Source organism: Dipodomys ordii, unplaced genomic scaffold (assembly GCF_000151885.1).
Source record: "Dipodomys ordii isolate 6190 unplaced genomic scaffold, Dord_2.0 Scaffold2, whole genome shotgun sequence".
NCBI classification, from domain to species: Eukaryota; Metazoa; Chordata; class Mammalia; order Rodentia; family Heteromyidae; genus Dipodomys; species Dipodomys ordii.
The window spans coordinates 24,029,919-24,053,436 of NW_012267218.1; the positions used below are offsets into that span (position 1 = coordinate 24,029,919).

At 44.5% G+C, this 23,518-nt stretch overlaps 2 protein-coding genes across 3 annotated transcripts in view; both read right to left on the reverse strand.

Annotated features, from left to right (window-relative positions):
• LOC105985118 (acyl-coenzyme A thioesterase 4-like) overlaps window positions 1–23,518 on the reverse strand; it is a 53,396-nt gene that overhangs the window by 29,293 nt on the left and 585 nt on the right. Inside the window, exon 2 of one of the 2 annotated variants that reach the window (XM_013015528.1) lies at window positions 1,106–1,565. In XM_013015528.1, coding sequence (XP_012870982.1) covers window positions 1,106–1,565 — 460 coding nt within the window. The remainder of the gene's footprint in view (window positions 1–1,105; window positions 1,566–23,518) is intronic. The other variant, XM_013015536.1, reaches the window with a different exon arrangement.
• LOC105982888 (acyl-coenzyme A thioesterase 2, mitochondrial-like) lies at window positions 18,505–23,517 on the reverse strand (the record flags this gene model as incomplete). The annotated part of the gene is made up of 3 exons (XM_013012622.1): window positions 18,505–19,216; window positions 21,705–21,907; window positions 23,493–23,517. Coding segments are annotated over 3 exons (798 nt in total), but the record flags the coding sequence as incomplete, so codon positions are not given.

Below are 23,518 nucleotides of genomic sequence, written 5' to 3' on the forward strand. Positions count from 1 at the left end.
CACCTGAGAGGCATCACTGCATCTGGCCCCCTTTCTCCCTTCCCACCATCCTGGATTCTGTGTACTTCTCTTGGTTTTCTTTACAATATCACCCTCTCATTTGGCTTTTTGTGAACCTTATTTCAGTGAAGGAACTGTGGATGTGCTGTCTGAGGGATTTGATTGCTTGAGACTCCTCTGTGTTGGTTCTTGCAGCTGTGGTCCAATCACTTTGACAGCTGGAAATCTGCCTCCATCAGGTCTGTTGGTGGTGCACATTTGGGCTGTTTGTAAAGCATTTGCCTCCTGGTACACATGCATCATGAACAGATAGAATTATATCATCTATTTAATGGAAAACTTTCCCAGAATAGCTGAACACTTCCACTCCTAGCTGTATGGAGGAGTTTCTTTTCCTCCAGTTTCTTTTCCTCCTTCTGTCCTGTCAACAAGTGACAGGACAGACGTGACAGGACAGACTTGCAACTCTTCATTGCCACTATTGAGGCTGTATAATGAATGTACTCTGTAGTTTTATTACTAAAGAGTCATTGGCAGGCGGTATGCTGCTCTCACACCTGTAATCCTAGCTACTCAGGAGGCTGAGATCTGAGGATCACTGTTCAAAGCCAGCCTGGGCAGGAAAGTCCATGAGACCCTTATCTCCAACAGAAAACTAGAAGTGGTGCTGTGTCTCAAGTGATAGTGCACTAGCCTTGAGCTGAGAGACAGAGACCAGAGTTCAAGCCCCACTACCAACAACATAAAGTCATTGGCAGTAAGTCTTGATCCAAGAATCTCAGCAGATTTCCAGTTGATAGAAACAGACCTCGCTCCTACTATAACTGCTGCTTCCCACCAACCTAAGCCTAACAGTGGGCATGGAAGAAAACTTTTTGTTAAAGTTCTAAAAGAATGTAGGAAAGTTGAAACTACTTGTGGAGAGCATCTCTCTCCTCTCCATTCCTCACGGTGGGTCTTAGGTGAGCAGCTAGGTCACCTCCCCATCCACTGCATTATTCCTTCACCCCATTCTTCGGAGCACCCCTTGAGTGTTGTTACACAGGTATATGCAGAGGACCCAGGGCACTAACACGTGAGCAGCAGCGAGGCCACAGGCACTCACCTGGCGGCAGGAAGAGGGTGGCCCGCACCCGGCCCTCGCGCACCGGCACCCGCCGCACCCCGGCCGCCATGAAGTGCCGCTCGTGCACCGCCCGCGCCAGCACGCGCCCGCCCTCGGGCTCGCCGGGCCCGGCGGGCTCGCGGCCGTCCAGCACCTCCAGCTCCAGCAGCAAGGGCGTCTGCACGTCCCGCTTGAGCAAGCGCCAGAAGGGCCTGTCGGGCTGCAGGGCCCAGACGAGCCCCATGGGCTCGAGCCCCGCGAAGCTGCCGCCCAGCGCGGGCGCGCGCTGCAGGTCCAGCTGGCCGCGGGCGTCGGCGCGGTAGCGCGCGTGGGCCCGGAAGAGCGCGCCCTTCTCGTCGCGCAGGGACGCGCGCAGCGCCACGGGCTGCTCGGGGGCCAGGCCGTGCACGGCGATGCGCACCGGCTCGTCCCAGCACACGCGGCCCGCGGGCTCCACCACCACCCTGGGCGCCGCCATCTCGACTGCAGCCGGAAGGGTCCGCAGCGCATGGACTAGCCTGGCGTCTCCCCGCCCCTGTCTCTCCGCCAGGCAGCGGAGGCCAGAGCACTGGCTTCCTTCCCATTGGTTGAGGATCGGGATGCTCTCCCAGCTGCTGTGTGAGCTTTGTTTGGGTGAGGAAAAGTTTTCTGATTGAAAGCAGGAACATCTGCCCCGGGCAAATGCTGATCCTGGCACGCACATAGTTGAGTATTGAAACAGGCACAGAGACGGACGCAACAACAAAGGCTGAGAGTCCCACCACTCGGATGTTCAGAGCCATCCTTGGTGATTGAAATTCATGTGATCATTAAGAAAGAAGGCCGGGATCCCTGTTTATCCCTTAAGCCTTTCCTGAAGCTCAGGGGAGATCTGCTTCCAGGGTTAGCCAGTCTTGGTGCAGTCAGAACCTTTGGCTGCTGGTATGACTTTGCTCTTTAATAGCTCGAGGATCTTTTTGCAAAGTATGTAACTCTCTGGATACATTCTCTTTATCTGGACAGCTTGTTAGAGTTATTGAAGGAAGAACCTATTTAAAAAACAAAAAAAACCTGGGGCCCATGCTCCTGCAAGGAAAGAGAATTCTTTACCTCACAAATCTAATTGCTCTCCGTGTCAGGTTCAGCTTTTTTTTATTTGTTTTGTTTTGTTGCTTGTTTGTTTGACCACTTCTAGCAGAAAGCAAGAGACTTATGGAACCTGGGCAACACAAGGAGTGTTTCTTAAAGGAACTAAGACATTTGCCAAGGCATAGGAACATTAGAAGCAAAAGACCCTGTGAGGTTCGTTGAAGAACTTTGGGCCGCAAAGCTAAGCTGCAGGAGCTCTGACTTCCTAGAGGGAGAACACTAAATACAACTATTTGCTGGGTGCAGGTGGCTCCTGTCTGTAATCCTAGCTACTCAGGAGGCTGGGATCTGAGGATCATGGTTCAAAGCCAGTCTGGGCAGGAAAGTCTGTAATACTTTTATCTTCAATAAAACAGGAGAAAACAGGAGGTAGCACTGTGGCTCAAGGTAGTAGAGTGCTAACCTTGAGCAAAAGAGTTCAGGGACAGTACCCAGGACCTGAGTTCAAGCCCCATGGCTGACTGAATAAATAAATGTATTTCATTCTCTTCTCATTCTGCAGTATCTCTCCCAGTGGCCTCTCTTTGGTGGAGCTCAACTGTACAGCTCAGCTGATCTAGATACCAAGCAGGGTGAAGAAAGGAACTAAAGAAGGTGTTGGGTGAATAGAAGCTCTATAAGTACTTAAATAAACTGAAATAAAAAGTATCATATTAGGTCTTAGGCTCCGTTGACCTTTCCCCCATTCCACTTAATGGAGCAATTGTTTCTGGGTAGTTGAAATACCCGTTTGTTTGCTTTTTAAAATGTGTAACAATCTGGGAAAGTTTCCCAGTCTAGGAAACTTAAGATCACAACGAATTTACCTGGGTCACTGCAGTGCCCAGCATAGAAATTAAAAGGTACAGGCAGAGTTCAGAAATTGTACGGGCAGCTCTTCCTCCTCTTCCCAATGCCCTGGTTCCTATGACACCCACAGAAATGGCTCAGTGACACATGAGGGAAAAGCAGCTGAGAAAGTGGCCTGCGTCCAGCCATTCAGAACACCTTCACTGGGGAGACCTGAGCCTAGGTGAAATATGGATACTGGATCTAATTAATACTATCTAGTCCTCACCCCCAATCTTGGCATCTTACTAGATGATGGGAACTTTCTGAGAACTACAGAGGCAATGTGGGTCATTGCTTGAATTGCAGATGTATCATGGGTTGTTTAGCTCCAGAAAAGTTTTGCTCCAGAGAATATTTGCCCTTGGTTTTCCTTGATTGTATCTCCTAGCTAACTTGCCCTTGGTTGCCCTGGTTGTTTCTCATAGATAGCTTGCTTTGCTTCTGTAAAGCATACTTTGCTAGTCCCCATACCATGTGACGTGCCCTGTTGTGGTTTTTGCCTTTATAAGCTTTATGATAACTGCATTCGATACTGCAAGTTTTGGGGGGACATGAGTCCACTTGCAGTCACTGGCTTTCAAAAATAGAATCATGATTCAGCCTTTCAAAATGTGGCTGCTCGATATCTCGCTGATCGAATTCCTGTATAATATAGTGTTGTACAGTCATAAAACAGAGAAGCCACGTTTTGAGAGGTCAAGTTTGGAACCTTTATTGGAATGCTGGTGATCTGCAGATGGACTCCTTTCACAAAGATCTACAGCCCAGCGAATATACTTAACACTGTTAGAAAACTGAGCCATGAGAGCTGGAGAGGAAAGAAAGAGCAGAAATACAATACCAACAAACCAGATCAACGCCGATGGGGAGCTGAAGTGGGGATACCATGTTGATCAGAAGAGAGACAGGAGACATGAAGACATGAATGTGGAGACAGGAGACAGGGCGTACCTGAGCCTGAGCTGGTCCAGGCCTAAATAGGGTCAGGTCAGGGGGCAGGGTCAAAGGGAACTTGAGAGTTCCTAACCTAAGACCAGCAGATCCAGTAACCTATTGGCCAAGTCCCTGCCTCTGCCTCTAAGAATTCGGGCTGGCCAGACTCAACTCCCACCATCTACTGTGTGGCCAAGATGGCGCTAGCCAGATCCAGCATCCCTACTTCAATAGGAGCTGCATGGAAGAAGCAGGGCTGGCACAAGCCAAGTCTGGTGTGCCCATAGTCTGCAAAGCATCAGGTACCATAGAAAATGATCAGTGATCATGGGAGGAAGGTGGCTCCATACAGTTCCAGTGTTTGATAGAGTTTGATATCGTTCCAGTGTTTGATACCGCTCCATACAGTTCAGTGATGTGATGATGACTGACTTTAACACCCAGATGGAGGATATACTGTGCTCAGAATGAAACCAAACCATAAGCTTCTGTGCCCCTAACTAAGGGTTAGGACTTCATGTCCTTTGCTAACCCAGGGAAGAATTTTGTTGGTTGTACAGATATAAAGGTGCTCACTAAAAGCCTCACTGAAAGGGTCCTGAACCTGTCTGTGATTGACAATTCCTGACTTTCAGCTGTGTTCTCAGTACAGAAAGGCTGCATAATGACAGAAACAATGACACTGGATCCTTGCTTCCTATATTATTAGTGAGTCATCTCACTACATACATTTGATTTAGTGTCATCCTACTTTAATGGATTATGAAAAGTGTTAGAGAATTGAAACTGGAAGAAGTACACTCATAGGCTGGGAATATAGGTCGTGACAGAGGCCTGAAATTCTAGCATTTGGGATGGAAAGGCAGGAAGGTTGAGTTTGAAGCCAGGCCAGACTCTATGGTGAGAATCTGTCTCAAAAGATTAAACAAACAAAATTTAAATGTGTTAAATAAACCCAATGCTGGTGGCTCATGTCTGTAATCTTAGCTGCTGTCAGGAAACTGAGTCATGCGTATTAGGAAAGATGGAGCAGATGGAAGTATTGTAAGGTGAGAAAATGGAGAAGCCACATTTTGAAGGATCGAATCTTGGAGTCTTTATTAAAAGGCTGGCAACTGCATGGTGGGACTCCTGTCTTGAAGACTAGCAGCCAGCAAATATACTTAACATAGTTAGGAAACAGGCCAAAGAGGGAAAAAAGGAACAAAACTATACCAACAACACTCTGATGCTGAATTGGGATGCCGTGGTGATCAGAGAAGAGCCAGGAGTCAGGACAGGCACACAGACATGTGGCATGGCATAATGGTGCCTGAGCTAGTCCAGGACTAAATAGGGCCAGGTCTCTGGACAGGGCCACAGGAAACTCCCAGTCCCAGACACTTGACTGACAGGTTTTACAACCTATTATCAAGTACCAGTCCCTGTCTCCAGGGATTCAGGCATGCCCATCACCTGGGAGGCTGGGGCTTCATCTTCCCCCATCCTGAAGACAAGATGCCAGACCCTACCATCCACCATGTGGCCAAGATGGTAGCAGCTAGACCTGCTCACTACTTCAAAAGGAGAGAAAGAAGTCAGAGACCTTAGCAGACCAGAACAGGCTTTAATCATGGCTGCAGAGGGACTCCATGTAGCAATGAGCAGGGTTAGAGAAATGAAGAATAGAGAATGGGGGTTAAAGTTTTTATACTTTCTATGGTGAGGCTCTTCTTCTTTGGAATTTCTTTGTCCTGTCCTGTCCTGTTGCGGATTTATTGTCCAGTTTGGGATTTAGGATGCAAACTGTCCTGTTTGGAGCTTTATGGTAGGTATCCTTCTGATGATGACAGCCTTGCACTTTCAAATAAAGTCACCTGGAGGAGGCTGGTCAGTAGGCCATGGGGGCAACATGAAGTTCTGAGCACAAAGCAGCTTCCCATCAGCTACTCAGAAGACTGAACTATGAGGATTACAGTTCAAAGCCAGCCCAAGTAGAAAAGTCCATGAAACTCTTCTCTCCTTAACTGGTATTTAATTGTACCAAAAAGCTAGAAGTAGAGTTGTAGCTTATGTGGCAGGATGAGCAAGCCTCGGGACCAGCACAAAACAATAAATAGATAGATAGATAGATAGATAGATAGATAGATAGATAGATAGATAACATAACTACAAATTTAAAAACTAAAATATTATGAAAAAAATTAAAATCCTCCTAACCAAGGTGCTCAAAAGCTTAAGCTAGGTAAGTAATGTCCAGCTACTCCAGCATGCCAAACAAAGCTCATCTCAGTGTCTTCTTAGTCTGGTACCCTAGAGGCAGGGAGTTGGGATTGGGGTTTTTCACCTTGTTCTTTCAGTTGGGGTTCCTGCCTGATACCAGTGATGGGGTGTAAGTGCATGTTATTGCATCTATGAAATTCCTCTCAGCCAGATTCCACACCAGAAGGGTTTGTGTGAAATGGGGCCACACTAGGCATATATTCTCCCCCAGAGCTGTATAGACTAGACCTTGGTAGGATTATAGCAGTGGTGGGTCCCTGGATGCCTCTGAGCTGGGAGAGGTGTGGCAGAACCTCACAATCTGCCCTTGATCCTGGCCACTGCAGTATTGGCCCCTTGAGAAACCACAAGGACAGGTCATGTGGCTTTTCAGCCAGCAGATTGCCTGCTCTGCCAATTCCAGAGGGCAATGTCCTCTATTTACCTCGGCATAGCAGCCAGCACTCTCCTTGGCATGGAACTATCAGGGATCATGGTCAAGACAAGAGCCAAGAATATCTCACGATGCAATCACCACAGAGACGGTACAGAAAGTTCACAGATCCACCTATGAGAATAGGCTGTGGTCTCTGACCCCCAGAGGAGGACATACCCAGACAACAGGACCCTTCTCAAGATGATTGCCAATATAGCACTCCCGGAGAGATCATTCACAGGGAGATGTATCCCAGAACTCTAATTTATTTAGACTGTGTTCTAAGGCTCGGGTGTCTCTTTCCCTTCCCTGGTGGTGGTACCCAGAGACAGGTTATAGAGCACTCTGTTTTCTCTTGCTATGCTGTTTTCCCTAGTCTCTGAATCTCACCATTCTCAGGCTCTCTTCTGCTGAATTCTAGTGCTTTCCCAGTCACTCACCGCCACATGTGTCTCCACATATCTGTTGCTCAGTCTTGTGAATGACCAAACAAGTACTGAGTGCCTCTCTTCTCCCACCTTGCTCTTGTAGAAATCATTGTCCTGATTATAATATGTGTCCTATGGTATGAGTGATATTAACACAAAGGGAAGTTTGACATCTAGAAAGAACTCTACCATTGTTGTACAATTTGTGTAGCAATTCCAGAAAAAGAATAATCAAGGCTCTCTCTGTGAGTAATGAAACCACTAGAGAAGATATTTAGTCCTCTGTGTCCAATGTAGGGTTAATAAAAACCTGTCCATATCAGATCCTCCTTCTCCATATAATCAAACAGGGGTGGAATTTTCTAGGAATTTGCATTGTTTGTGAAATTGTGTCTACCATCCCTTGAAATTCATGCCCATTTTTCTGGTTCAAAGCTTCTGGCCTCAGACATAAAGTATCTCAAGGAATCAGATAGTGCAGCAGGTGATGGGCATCTCCTTAATATTTCCAGAAGGACTCCCTACATTCAGGGTTATTAGGTTAAATAGGAGGTATGATTTTCAAGACACCCACTGGCTAGCTGGGTAAAAAAAGAGCTTATTCTCCTGAGTCCTCTGTTGGCTTACTTCCCGGAACTTTGAATGAAATCACCTAGTTGGCTACTTGCCATTACCTTTACTCTAGTTTCAACTCATCGTAGAAGTTTGAGAGATTAACTCTGTCAGGTGCCACACTGGTGACTTTTGCAACTTTATGAAATCACGAGAAAGTATGATCGAATGGCTGGGCCATGCCACTGTTATATAAACAGAAATGACACATTGGCCTACCAAATATACACCACCACCACCCCCCCCCGCCATCTCTGTTCACCACCAACACCATCTGTGCCCTGCAGTAGTTCTAACTCTAGGATGTAAATTGAGAAAAAAAGGAATGCCAGTTTTTGTGTGCTGGTTCTGTGGCTTAAACTCAAAACCTGGCCACTGTCCCTGAATTTCTTTTGCTCAAGGCTGGCACCCTACCAACTTAAGCCAAACTCTATCTCCATATTTTTTTTTGGTAGTTTATTGGAAATCAGACTTTCCTGCCCAGGCTGGCTTCAAACTACAATCTTCAGATCTCAGCCTCTTCATGCCTCTAATGCCTTTTTTAAATCATTCCTTCTTCTTTCTGTTATAATTTTCTCTTTTATTTGACAGCATTTGTTCTCGAAATTATTATAGTAACTGTCATAATCTCCCCAAACAAGAAGTATAGCATCCAACTCTCCTAATGTCACACTGAAGGAGAATCTTCATGTTAGGCCTCGCTTTCTCAATTCAGCCTGCACGATGTGTCCTCCTGCCTTTATCCTGCAACCCTGTAGTTAATATAATATAGAATGCTCAGGGGTCTGGCTATAAATTATATTGGGCTTTCTATGAGCCCTTAGGATTTTTTCAGCATTGTTTCTTTTAGTTGATACTTACTAGGATCTACTGATTATTATCTACTGATTATTAGGAGATTCTGAAGCAATTTAGTGAAGACCTAAACACAGTTGGCCTTAAAGTTTTTGTAGGAGTAGAGAACCCACCCAAAGAATATGGTCTAAAGGACATCTTAGCTGCTTCTGAGCCTTGCCACTTATGAATGTAGTTCCTATGAACATCAATTTGCTAGTATTTGTATGGATGCCAGTATTCAACCCAATACCACATAGATTTTTGGGAATGGTATGACAAACCATCTTCTAAAATGGCTATATCAAACTTCAGTCTCATTAGTAGTGAGAATTTCAGATGTTCTTCATGGATACCAACATGCCCAGACTCTGATTTCAATGCTCACAACCAAAAAAAAAAACCAAAAGCATCGAATGAACTTTCCTGCCTGGACTGGCTTTGAACTGCAATCCTTAGATCTCAGCCTCCTAAATAGCTATAATTATAGGATTACAGACATGAGCCATAGCGCCCAGCTTGGATATGAGTTCTTAGTTGCACATGTGCTTTGCAATATTTTTTCACAGTCTGCAGTTCCATTTTTTTTCATTCTCAGTTTGGGGGAAGTGCTTGGTAAGGACCATGTGCTTGCTAAGCAGATGTTCTATCCCCACTCTACCCCCTAAACCACATTCCTAACCCAAAGTTCTCACTATGCTTCCATGACTAGACTTGAACTCCTGGGCTCAAGTAACTATCCTGACTCAAGCAGCTTTGGGCTATGGGTGTGTACCCATAGTCTATACTTAGCTACAGTATATTTTTCTGGGGGTTTAAGCTTAACCCCTTCCTCTTGCTAGGCAACTAGCAACCTCCAACTTGCTTTACACTGACTGTATTTTTAGGATAGGTCTCACTTCCCACCTGGGATTATAAGCCTTATTCTGCCTACTTTAACACTTTCTATAATTGCTAGGTTTGCAGGTGAGAACTACTGTGTCTAGCTTCCTTCCAGTGAGACAGTTTCATTGACTTTTCAGCCTCAGTTGGCATGGAATTGTGAACCTCTCATTCTCAGCCTCCCACACAGCTTAGGATGGTGGACCCACACTACTGTGTCCAGCTGTGGGTGAAGAAGGGGCCTTATAAATACTTTCTGCTTAGACTGACCAGGATCCATGCCTTCTTGTTTGAAGCTTCACAAGGAGCTAGGATTTATAGACATGATCCATCAGTTCCTTGCTTACAATATACTTCGTAAACTATTAGTTCAGTTGAAACCAATCCATTGGTGCCTACTATTCTCTACCTGCTGAAATAAGACACTCTCTAAACTGCTTTGGATTTCGCAGCTTATACTAACTAACACATCCAAATTCAAGTCCCATTTCCCTCATTAATTGCATTTGGAAACTCCTCACTGAGTTTCCCAGCTGATTAGCCTGCAATTTTTGCTCAGAAATCTGAAATTCAGATGGCTTGGCCTCATCTACTGGTACTTGTGATGTGCCAGTAGCATGAAACGTGGGTACCTGCTACATTGAAGGTGACTGGTAAAAGGTGATCTCTTACCAAGCCATACTCTTTTCCTCTGGTGCCACCTGAAGAAGGAAAACAGAATAACTATGAGGCAAGGGTGACATTTAGGAAGTGATGAAAATATGGTTGTGGCTTGGCCTCTCTCTGACCCTCAAGTGGGGTTCAGGTTCAACACTTATGGCCATATTTCTACGGTATTGTCACTATCAGTCAGACTCTGACAGGTCCATCAGATCCATCCTTGATGACTATGTTATGTGATCTTAACACTGAAGTTGTGAAATATGATTTTTGCCCTCTCATGGGACTACAAATCCATAACAGATTTCAACTAATCAGCATTGTTCCCACAGGAACATTGTTCCCTTTACCTCCTGAGCATGGTCCCAGTTAACATAATTGGGATCTTTATTTTTATTTATTTATTTATTTATTTATTTTTGTTGGTTGTGGGGCTTGAACTCTGGGCCTGGGTAATGTCCCTCAGCTCTTCAGCTCAAGGTGACCTCTCTACCACTTGAGCCACAGTGCCACTTCTGGTTTTCTGAGTGGTGATAAGAATCTCAGGGGCTGGGAAGATGGCTCAGTGGTAGAGCGCATGCCTTGCATGCCTGAGGCCCTGGGTTCGATTCCTCAGCACCACATAAGCAAAAAGAAAAAAGCCGGAAGTGGTGCTGTGGCTCAAGTGGTAGAGCGCTAGCCTTGAGCTGAAGAGCTGAGGGACAGCGCTCAGGCCCAGAGTTCAGGCCCCACAACCGGACCCAAAAAAAAAAAAAAAAAAGAATCTCACAGTGTTTCCTGCCTGTGCTGGCTTTCAACTGTGATCTTCAGATCTCAGCCTCCTGAGTAGCCAGGACTACAGGTGAGCGCCAGGATCTGGAGAAGATTTTCCCCTCCCCACCACCCTAACCTATTCTTACCTAATTGAATACTCAGCACAGTTTACTGGTCTGCTTTAAGAGTGAGAATTCTGGCTTATGTGTGTAATTCAGGAGCAATTTGAGAAGACCACAGTGAAAGTAATGATATAAGGATTGTAGAACTAAAATGTACTGGAAAAAGGTGGGAAATGAGATTCTATTTGATTTGAAGTGGAAAGATTTTTTTTTGCTGAATTTGTTTTTTTTTTTTTTTGTCGGTCGTGGGGCTTGAACTCTGGGCCTGGGCGCTGTCCCTCAGCAATTCAGCTCAAGGGGAGCGCTCTACCACTTGAGCTACAGCGCCACTTCCAGGAAATGAGATTCTAAAAGGGAGGTAGCAGTTGGGAGAATGAGATGAGTCCCTGACCTGTTTTCTTACTACACTGCATACATCGTGGCTATAAAGGACTCTGGGAAGCAAGACAATTTCAGCTGCTAGGATGAAACCTTGGTCTATACAGTGTTGGTGCTTCTGCATCTGATGGTGGTTCTTGGGTCACTGATAATTTACAGGCTGACACCTGGGAGGGAAAAAAATGAAATTGCAATGGAGAAGAATGTGGAGACTTTAAAACCTGTTTCCATCTCTGCCTTGACTCTTGCTACATTTAACCACATTGTCCTATAGGGAGCAATATCTCTTTTTCACTCTATCCTTGAACTTGACAACGAAGTAGTAATGTCTTTGGATACCTAAATGGCATTTGTTTGGCCTTAGAAGAAAGCCATGTGCTCAAATGTTTAAGAATATGTAGGTAAGCTAGACACTAGTGGCCTCATGCCTAGCTATTCAGGAGTCTGGGATCTGAGGATTATGGTTCAAAGCCAGCCCAGGCAGGGAGTTCATGAGACTCTTATTTCCAGTTAACCATCAAAAAGCTAGAAATGGTAGGGCGCCTGGTGGTTCACGCCTATAATCCTAGCTACTCAGGAGACTAAGAACTGAGGATCACGGTTCAAAGCCAGCCCAGGAGACTCTTATCTCCAATAAACCACTCAGAAAACTGGAAGTGGCGCTGTGGCTCAAGTGGTAGAGTGCTCACCTTGAGCTGAAGAGCTGAGAGACAGCACCCAGGCCCAGAGTTCAAGCCCAACAACAGACCAAAAAAAAAAAAAAAAGCTGGAAGTGTAACTGTGGGTTAAGTGCTACCCTTGAGCATAAAAGCTTAGGGGCAATGTCTAGGGCTAGTGTTCAAGCCCCTGGATGGGGGGGGGGGAGGGAAAGAGAGAGAGAGAGAAAGAGAGGTCCCCAAAGGTACATATATTAAAAGCTTAGTTCTTAGTCTATGGTGCTACTGAAGGTGGTGAAACTTTAAGAGGTGAGCATTGTGAGAGGCCTTTAGGTCATCGGGGCATAACTTCAAAGGGGATTATGAGACCTTGGGCTTGTCTTTTTCTTACTGACTCAGCATGAAGTTACCAGTTTTACTCCTCCGCATGCTCCCTCCATGATGTGCTGCTTTAATATGGACTTAAAAATCACATCATTAATCAATCACAGACGGAAACCTTTGAAAGTATAGGCCAAAATAGACCTGTCTTATCAATACATTTATTAGCTCGGGTATGTGTTATAGTAACAAAAAGCTGACAAACACATCTATTGTTCTTTTGGAAATTTTGGTATTTTTAGGTCGCTGCCACTTGTTATTTATTCTAAGACACATTTGAGACTTGAAACACATCATATGTTGGGTAAGGATAGTCAGATGAGATCAATCTAGTCAGGTCTTATAGAAGACAGATTTGAAAAGCTAGATAGACTTGAAAAATAGCACAGAGATATATGGCTCCCCTTGAAGTCACTGAAAGAGGATTGGACACATCCATCCCAGGGGACGACGCAGAGGCAGGCAGGCACAGGAGAAAGATTATTATAAGGTTTATTAGAGGAGCCATATTCCCCCCAAGAGGGAGCACATGGCCTCCATCACTATCCAGGTAGCAGAAGGGTCTAAGGGGAAAGGAAGTGAGGTAGATGGGAGTTCAGGTGGGTCTGGGCAGAGAGAGGGAGGGGGTCAGCTGTGTGGCGAGAACTCCAGGAATGAGAGGGGGCCCAGGTGCGGGTGGAGCTGAGGACCAAAGGTGAGCATAACACTAACAGTCATTGTTATTGATTCTTTTCATAACAGAGTGAAATGAAATGGAGAGATGTGTTTAAAAATAGATAGATATAGATAGACAGACAGAAAGATAAATGGGCAGATAGATAGAGAGACAGATGATTCTACCCATCCCCTTAGAATAGTCCTTTACCTGCTGTTCCCTTTATATGAGTCATTTGGGGATTCCAGAGTAGTACCAAATGGAGGTAGGCAACTAAGACAGTTAAGGAATAAAGTAAATCCTGGGCTAAGATGTGATTTTCCTGGAATGCCCTCTGTTTGTCTCTCTTTCTCCTTTCTTCTCTCTTAAAATTTGTATTATTCTTTTTAAAAAATTAAATACTGAACAGATTAGGCAAATAATTGCAAAGTACGTGAAGTTTTAAAGAAAAATAATATGACTGATACTTGGTTTAGAACTAGCATATTACCTTTGCCTCTAAAGTCCTCCTGCACTCCATTCTGACAATACCCAGGGGTGATCAACCCTTTTAATTTTGTGTTTATTTATTCCTTAGACTGTTCTTGTTATTGTTCCAGTACTGGGCCTTGAATTCCAGGCTTTATGCTCTCAGCTCAGCTTTCTTCCTCATGTCTAGCATGGCTGTACTGTTTGAGCTTCCACTTCTGGCTTTTTGCTGGTTAACTGAAGATAAGAATCTCAAGGATTTTTCTTCTCAGGCTCACTTTGAACCTAAATCTTCAGATCTCAGCCTCCTGAGTAGCCTGTTTAGGCATGAACCACTGGCACCTATCTTTAGACTTTTTTATTTATAGTTTTATCGTGTTTGTATCTATACACAATATTTTTGGTTTTTCAACTTGCATTTCAAATAAATGAAAACATTCCTTTTTTTGTTTTTCGGTGGTGGGGCTTGAACTCTGGGCTTTGGCACTGTCCCTCAGCGCTTCAGCTCAAGGCTCTACCGCTTGAGCCACAATACCACTTCCAGTTTTCTTGTGGTTTATTTATTTATTTTTTTTGTCGATCGTGGGGCTTGAACTTTGGGCCTGGGCACTGTCCCTCAGCTCTTCAGCTCAAGGCAAGTGCTCTACTACTTGAGCTACAGCGCCACTTCCGGTTTTCTGGTGGTTTATTGGAGATAGGAGTCTCACAGTCTCTCCTGCCTGGGCTGGCTTTGAACCACGATCCTCAGATCTCAGCCTCCTGAGTAGCTAGGCTTACAGGCGTGAGCCACCAGCGCCCGGCTTCTTGTGGTTTATTGGAGATAAGAGTTTCACGGATTTTCCTGCCTGGGCTGGCTTTGAACCACAATCCTCAGATCTCAGGCTCCTCAGTAGCTAGGATTATAGGCGTGAGCCACTGGCACCTGGCTTTCCTTTTTTGTTTTTTACTTGATCAAAGTTTTTATTTAGCTGGTTTCAAACCTATAAATGTGTCTAATTTTTTAAAATAACATTTAGGGTTGGGTGTAGTGATACATGTCTATAAACCCAGCACTCAGGAGGCTGAGGCAGGAGGATCTTGAGTTTGAGTCCATCTGAGGCCATATAGCAAAGATCTAAAAGCATACATAAATACAATATACATTTTTTTGTCTTTGGTGTTGTTGGTTATGGGGCTTGAACTCTGGGCCTGGGTGCTGTCCCTCAGCTCTTCAGCTCAAGGTGAGCACTCAACCTCTTGAGCCACAGTGCCACTTCCAGTTTTCTAGTGGTCAACTGGAGATGAGAGTCTCACAGGCTTTCCTGACTGGACTGTCTGGGCTGGCTTTGAACCACGATCCTCAGATCTCAGCCTCCCTGAGTAGCTTGGATTACAGGTGTGAGCCACCAGTGCCCGGCTCGATGTACATATTTTTTTTTCGATGTACATATTTTTAAATAATTCATACCACATAATTCACTTAAATGAATTCATTTCCATGATTTTAGCATATTCCCAAAGCTGTACATTATTATTTAATTCTGCTACATTTCCATCACCCCAGAAAATTGCTATGCTCATTAGCAGTCCACTTGCCATTCCTCTCCAATTCTCTCTGTGTAGCCCTTGGCAATTATTCATTTGCCTTATTTTTTTCATGTTTAACTTTTATTTTGATTAAAATATTCATTGGCATGATAGGTACACTGGGGGGATCATTGTGACACTTTCACACGTGTATATAAGGTATTACAATCAATTTCAGCCCCCTTTTCTTCCCAGAGCATGTGTCTTGCTCCTTTGACTTGCCATGTTTCCAAGGGCAATCCATGTTACATGATAACATCTATGTATGAGTACTTTGTTCCCTCTTTATTGTCTAGTAATATTCCATTCTTTGTATATTTAACTTGTAATTATTCATTGATGGTTGCCACTTCTTGGCTACTATGAATAATGTTACTATGGATGTCTACATATGAGGTTTTTTTGTAGTCTTATGTTCTCATTTCTCTCAGACTCATAACTAGGACTGGAATTTTTAGGTCATATGCCAAGGGTAAGTTTAACTTGTGAGGAGAAGGTCAGACTTCTCATCACTATTTTATAAGGGTTATGATTTCACCTTTGAGCTGTAAGAGTTCTTTATTATGGTATCTTGAAGTTGTCTACACAGAAATTCTCTGAACTGCTTTGTCTCAGGGAAGATTGTAGTACCCCTGTTTGAGGAGGTATTTTGGAGAAAACAAGACTGTATAGAGATGACTGAAAAAAATCTGAATAGACAGGCCTTCTGGGTTTTCAACCTCAGTTTACTAACGTTAAATTATAGTTGTCCATAGTTCACCATATATACAATGAAAAAAACAACAGCATGTGGAAGTGTGGCTCAAGTAATAGAGCTTTAACAAGAGTTCAAGCCCAGTATGGGTACCAGAAACAAAACAAAACAGCAGCAACAAGAAAAAGACCAAAGGGATAGGGTTTGGAGAGCTTCCACATGACTGAACATGTAGAGGCTCCTGAAGGGTAGCCCTCTTGGAGAACTATGGAAGACTAGCAGCCCTACCATCTCTCTTCATCTGTGTCTTTCATAATGAACCTGTGTTTTCTTGACTTGTATGGGCTACTCTAGAAAATTAACTGAACTCAAGAAGGGGGTTGTAGGAAACTCAGTTTATACTACATTATGCCAGGTAAAACCACTGGGGCTTGCAATTGAACCTAACTGGTGGGCAGAGGTAGGCCATCTTGGGATATGGGTCACTAGCCTGTGGGATCAGACACTGACTGTCCGAACTGAGGTGAATTATTGCTGCAGAACTAATTGTTTGCTTAGTATGTGGGAACCCCCTGCACATCCGGTGTTGGAGTAATTTTGTGTGAGAACATAGTAGAAGCTGAGTTTGGCTGAGTTTTCCTCTGTACTCTCTCTGTATAGAAGGAACATTCTAGGCTGGGGAGATAGTTTGTTGGTAGAACACTTGCACTAGGTTCTATCCCAAGCATTACTAAACAAAACAAAACCAAATAAGAGAAAGGCATATCTTGCCAGGTATAGTGATGCACACCTGTAATACAACACTGGGGAGGGAGACTAAGGTAGGAGGATCATGATTTTGAGGTCAGCCTGGGCTATGCAGCAAGACCCTGTCCTAAAAAAAAGTGGAGGGTGTTGAAGAGGGGAGGCAGGAAGGATATAGTTATGGAATATAACTAGGTGCCAGAGGCTCGTGCCTTTAACACTAGCTAGTCAGGAGACTGAGATCTGTAGTTTTATGGCTTGAATCCAGTTGAGGAAGAAAAGTCCACAAGACTTTATAACCAGGAAAATGCAGGGCTGGAGGTATGGCTCAAATGGGAGAGTGTCAGCTAGGTAAGTGAGAAGCCCAGAGTTCAAACCCCAGTACCACCAATTAAACATAAAAATAAATGAATGAATAAATAAATAAAAATAAGGGGGGGCGGAGACAGGAATACTGAGAAGAATCTGACTATGCCTTACTATATTCCCTCTAGTTGATCACCTTTATTTACATCATACCTCCTTTGTCCAAAGAGATTTCTCCACAATTATACACTTCCTCAACATGAGCATAAAATAGCTAGGTTTCTCTATTCCTTTGGGACTTCACTTCTGAAGACTTCTATGTCATGCAAAACTTACATTAAATCAATTTCTATGATTTTTCTCCTGCTAACCTGTTTTTGTTATAAGGGCTTCATCTATGAATGCAGAGATGAGTGAGATATAAGAGGAAATCCTAGCTTTAATACTAGTCACCTACCCTGGCAGATTACTTGAGCCTTAAGATGCTATGAAGGGCACCGGTGGCTCATGCCTGTAATCCTAGCTACTCAGGAGAATGAGATGTGAGAATCACGGTTCAAAGCCAGCCAGGGCAAGAAAGCCCATGAGACTCTTATCTCCAACAAACCACTCAAAAACCCAGAAGTAGCGCTGTGGCTCAAGTGGTAGAGCACTAGCCTTGAGCTGAAGAACTGAGGGACAGCGCCCAGGCCCAGAATTCAAGTCCCATGACCTACAAAAAAAAAAAGATGCTATGAAGGCCTTGGCTTGCACTCATTCCTTTACTTGCATGGAAGGGTTGTGTGGCACAGCAGGTGCATGCTGGAAGCACTGTTTTCTTCCCTTGATGCTTGGTTCTTTCGTAGAAGGAAATGGTTTGGCAGTCACACATGCTATGGTGGCACAGGGCTTGTATCAGGTAAAAGATGATCTTTCTCCCAATACTTGATTATTTTATGAAAACAAGATTGCCATCAAATTGGGCTGGGAAGTTGGCTCAGTGGTAGAGTGCTTACCTCACATTCATGAGGCCCTGGGTTTGATTCCTCAACACCACATAAGCAGAAAGAAGGTGGAAATGGCACTGTGGCTCAAGTGGTAGAGCATTAGCCTTGAGCTGAAGAGCTGAGGGACAGTGCCCACGCCAAGAGTTCAGCCCCCAACAACCAACAACAACAACAAAAAGATTGCCATCAAATGACATTTACAGAATAAAAAGCTTCTCTTTTATTGATACATGCATGTACCTTTAAACATAACATCTGAAAAGATACAGATCAAAGTTACCCACCAAAAGGCCACTCCTAGGAGGGAGGATAATCGTAGTAAAACTTCCAAACATTAGAGGACACAACAGCTTTGTGTGTATTGGTCCAATTTTTAAATAAACATTCATTCAGGACATCATTTTTTGGATAGGCACTTTTTGTTTGTGATTGTATGAGACAAGGTCTCAAACAAACCATACAGGTCAAGTTGGCTTTGAACATATGATCCTTCTGTCTCAGCCTCACAAGTGGTAGGATTATGTGTACTACTACACTTGGTTAGGCACTTATTTAGAGAGGAAAAAAAAAACCTTAAAAGACTTGAAATAGCTTGGCACGGGTGGCTGTCCTCCTGGCTCCTCAAGAGGCTGAGATCTGGATCTGTGGCCCAAGTGGTAGAGTGCTAACTTTGAGCAAAAAATCCCAAAAGCTCAGGAACAGCACCCAGGCTGAGTTCAAGCCTCAGAACCAGCACAAAAATACCAAAACAAAACAATAATAAAATTTCAACTGGAGTAATTTTAACTGATGTTCTTAGAATATATTTTTATCTTTTTCCCTGTGTTCATTAGAGTGCCTCCTAACTTCAGCCCAAGTGTTTGTGGAAGAAAGTCTGGAGTTGCTTCCACGCATCCACTTGGGCCACTGCATGAGCCTTGGCTTCTCCTCCAAACAAGATATTAGCCCCAACCAAGAGGTGCATGGCTGCCCTGCACAAAGGGAAGTAAGGGGGCTCAATATAGTGCCCTGCCTCAGGGTAAAGAATGATCTGGGGCTTTGCCTTCCCATGGGCCTCCAGGCGCTTAGAGGCCTCAATTGCATAGAACTCACTCTTCCAGTTGTGGTCATCCTGACCCACAAGGAACAGGAAGGCAGTGTCAGACCTTTCCACAGGAATGAAGCTCTTCTCTTCTACCAAAGGGCTTTGCAGGCCTTCTATCACATCCATGATGCCATCTTTTGTGAACTTGACTCGATTCCTGAGCAAACTCACAGGGGGCACAGACTCATCCTTGTAGTGTATGGTTCCCCCAACAGCAGCCACAGAGCCATTGATTATGACAGCAGCCGTGACACCCTTCAGGAAAGAGGTGACAGCAAGGCTGAGTTCGCCTCCTTTGGAATTCCCAAGGAGCCCAATTCCTGGACCCTTTACCTGAGAAAGAGACACAAAACAGAGAGAGAATGAGTCCTCAGACAGGGCAGTGGAGTGAGAGGTGCCCAGCTGGCTCAGGTGGACCTGGGCCTATCTCTGGGCTCTACCTGTTCTCTAGGTATACTGATTCTTCCCATTTTCCTTCCTCTCCACAATTTCTCCATCACCATTCTTGGTGACTTCAATTGCATCATGATCTATTAGATGGACTTCCTAGTCCTCCACACCTGTAATCTTTTATCTACCCCATTTGAACTCCCATTGCTACAACTTTAACTCGTTATGATCAATGAGTACATCACTGAAAATCCACAGCTTAAACATTCCATTTTCAGGACACTATCTTTAATACCTCCAGCTCAGCCCTTCTGGTTTATCCCTTCCATGTCCAAATCCCTGAGACTCAGCTGCCACTTCTTTACTTCATTGCTATTATCTCTCATGTTCTAATTTCCCGCCTCTTCTAGTTTAGATTTCATGCTTCATCAGTGTAATTGCAGCTTGCAAACACTCTCAACTCCCTTAACTCTTCAGCTTTGCTCATATTGGCCTGGAACAGGCCATGTCTACTGAAATCTCCCTGTTCACTACGTCAGGCCAGTGTTGGGATTGGGGAAAAATATACAAGGGTGCTGATCACCTTACTTTCATCCCAATGAGCATACAGAGTGTCACCCATCACTGGTATTTTGCTTTCTACATCTCCAGAGTCATTCACAACTTCTACCTCCTCCAGCCACGTCAGCCCTTACATTCCCCTCAGCCTTCCATTATTCCCTGGAAACTGAAGCAAACAGATGGGGGATTCTCAATTTCCCACTGCCTAATCTACCTACTTTCACATGAACTCAAGTTCTTGGGTTTCCCTCCTGACCTTCTCAAAGGCCACCATTGGCTTGTGCTTGGAAAACCATAACACCATTCTCTAGGACTGCCTCCTGGGATTCTTCCCGCCTCCTTTCCACCTGTATTGTATTTTCTTTACTGGCTCTTTCCCTTCAAGTACTTTCTGCTCTATTAGTGACCATTTGTGACCTCAGCCAAAATAGCTACTGCCCTGACATTTTTTTGTTGATGTTGTTGGCTGTCAGGCTTGAACTCAGGACCTGGGCTGTCTCTTAGCTTTTTCACTCAAGGATAGAGCTCTACCACTTTAAGCCACAGTGCCATTTAAAGTTTCCTTGTGGTTAACTGGAGATAAGAGTCTCAAGGCCTTGCCTCCCCTGGCTGGCTTCAAAGAGCAATCCTCAGATCTCAGCCTCCTGTGTAGCTAGGATTACAGGCGTGAGCCACCAGCACCTGGCCACTGCCTTGATTTTCTGTTCCTGTTCATTACAAAATCGGTGGGAAAATTTGTTTCTTTTTCCTCAATCCCCATTCAATGCTATCAACAGTAGTTTGGTGGATTTTGAATGTCCTACAAGAATAACTCCTGTCCTTGTAACCCAGTGTTCTATGTCATAAATAAATGACCTTTTGATTCATACATCACAGCACTGGTAATTAAGGACATTTTAATGCCCTAGGATTTCCAACAAGAAAAGAGGAATTAAAGACATGAAAATAGAAACCGACAGAACTGGGCTGGGAAGGTGGCACAGTGGTACAGTGCTTGCCTTGCATGCATGAGGCCCTGGGTTCGATTCCTCAGCACCACATAAGCAAAAAGAAAAAAGCCGGAAGTGGCACTGTAGCTCAAGTGGTAGAGTGCTGGCCTTGAGCTGAAGAGCTGAGGGACAGCTTCCAGGCCCAGAGTTCAGGCCCCATGACTGGACCCCCAAAAAAAAAAAGAAACTGACAGAATCATCCAGGAGCTGCTGACTCACACTTACACATCTAGCTATTCAGGAGGCTGAGATCTGAGAATCACGCTTTGAAGACAGACAATTCCTTAAAACTCTCATGTTTGGCCAGGTACTGGTGGCTCATACCTATAATCCTAGCTATCCAGGATGCTGAGATCTGAGCATTGTGGTTCAAAGCCAGCTGGGGGCAAGAAAGTCCATGAGACTTTTATCTCCAATTAAACACCAGAAAATAGGAAGTGGTGCTGTGGCTGAAAATGGTAGAGCACCAGCCTTGAGCAAAAGAGCTCAGGATCAGAACCCAGGCCCTGAGTTCAAGCCCCACAAATGACAAAAACAAAAAACAAAAACAAAACTCTCATGTTCAATTAAGCCAAAAGCCAAAAGTGGAGGTATGGGTCAAGTTGTAGAGGGCCAGCCATGAGGAATAGAGAGCACAAGGCTCTAATATTAGAAACCACAAAGCTCTAAATTCAAACCCCAATACCAACACACACACACACACACACACACACACACAAAGAGAGCACAAGGCTCTAATATTAGAAACCACAAAGCTCTAAATTCAAACCCCAATACCAACACACACACACACACACAGAGAGAGAGGCAGTGAAGATAATGCTAGGCAGAGACAGATCGTGAATGAATGTTATATAGCCCAGAAAACTCAGAGATCTAACCTCAGGGTGATTGCGCAGGAAGTTCAGAGCTTCTTCAAAGTACTCAACATGCATGGTATCCATGCCCTTGGGGAGGTCGTCATAGTTGTAATAAGCCAGCGCCATCACAGCAAAACCCTTCCCAGCCAGCAGACTTGCTCGATACTCCAGGAGGCCTCCTCCAACTCCAAACAAGTCCACAATCCCTGGATAGGGCCCAGGTTCTTGGAAAAAAAAAAAAAAAAAGACAATGCAGAATAGTAAACAATTCCTGAAACTCTTGGCAGTGGTATCAAAAGCCATGAGGATGATCAGGTTTTCCACTGTTAAAAATGTTGAAAGAAGCCAGGTGTTAGTGGCTCACACCTGTAATCCTAGCTACTCAGGAGGCTGAGATCTGAGGATTGCAGTTCAAAGCCAGCCTGGGCAGGAAATTCCAGGAGACTCTTATCTCCAATAAACCACTCAGAAAACCAGAAGTCGCAGTGTGGCTCAAGTGGTAGAGTGCTAACCTTGAGCTGAAGAGCTGAGGGACAGCGCCCAGGCTGACTTCAAGCCCCACGACCAACAACAACAACAACAACAACAACAACAAAATATATATATATATAAATAATAAAAAAAAATGTTGAAAGACTAAGGTGGCTAAAACTAAATCCACATCTCCTGCACACTCAGAATCTCAAAACCCCAGAGTTTTAAAAAGAACACAGAGTGTTTTTTGTTATTAACACTTCATAGGCCACGGATACAGCTCACTGAGGAGCACATTTGCCTAGTATACATGCCTGATACTAGAAAAAAAAATAATGAATTTCACATGCAGCCTGCTAAGTGAATGGACACAGACTCCAAAGGCTACATTCATCCTGCATAAGTCTGGGTATGGGATATTTTCACATTAGAGAAAGTGTGTCTAACATTCCCAAGAACTCAGCAAGCACCTGAGAGGCATCACTGCATCTGGCCCCCTTTCTCCCTTCCCACCATCCTGGATTCTGTGTACTTCTCTTGGTTTTCTTTACAATATCACCCTTCTCAGTTGGCTTTTTGTGAACCTTATCTCAGTGAGGGAACTGTGGGTGTGGTGTCTGGGGGGGGGGTTGATTGCTTGAGACTCCTCTGTGTTGGTTCTTGCAGCTGTGGTCCAATCACTTTGACAGCTGGAAATCTGCCTCCATTCACTCATCAGGTCTGTTGGTGGTGCACATTTGGGCTGTTTGTAAAGCACTTGCCTCCTGATATACCATGGGTTGTGAATAGGTAGAATGACATATCATCTATCTAACGGAAAACTAACTGAATACCATACCTGAAAACTTCCACTCCTAGATGTATGGAGGAGTTTCTTTTCCTCCAGGTACTTGTCAACAATTGTGAGGACAGACTGATAATGCATTGTCACCCTGGAGGCTGTGTAATGAATGTGCTCTGTAGTTTTATTTGTCCTTTCCTTGATTACTAAAGAGTCATTGGCAGTTAAGTGTTGATCCAAGATTCTCAGCACGTTGCCAGTTGATAGAAAAGGCTCCCTCTTACTGTAACTGCTACTTCCCACCAACCTAAACCTAACTGTGGGCGTGGTAGAAAAGGTGTGACACTGAGAAGCAAGCAAGAATTTAGGAAAGGAAAGCTGCAACTACTTATGAAGGGTTTCATTCTCCTCTCCCCTCCTCATGGCCTTAAGTCCCATTCATTCAATTCCTTCTCCCCATTCCTGTCTTTTTACCACCCCTCGTTGCAAGTCACCTCTTTGCAGAGGACCCAGGGCACTAACACGTGAGCAGCAGCGAGGCCACAGGCACTCACCTGGCGGCAGGAAGAGGGTGGCCCGC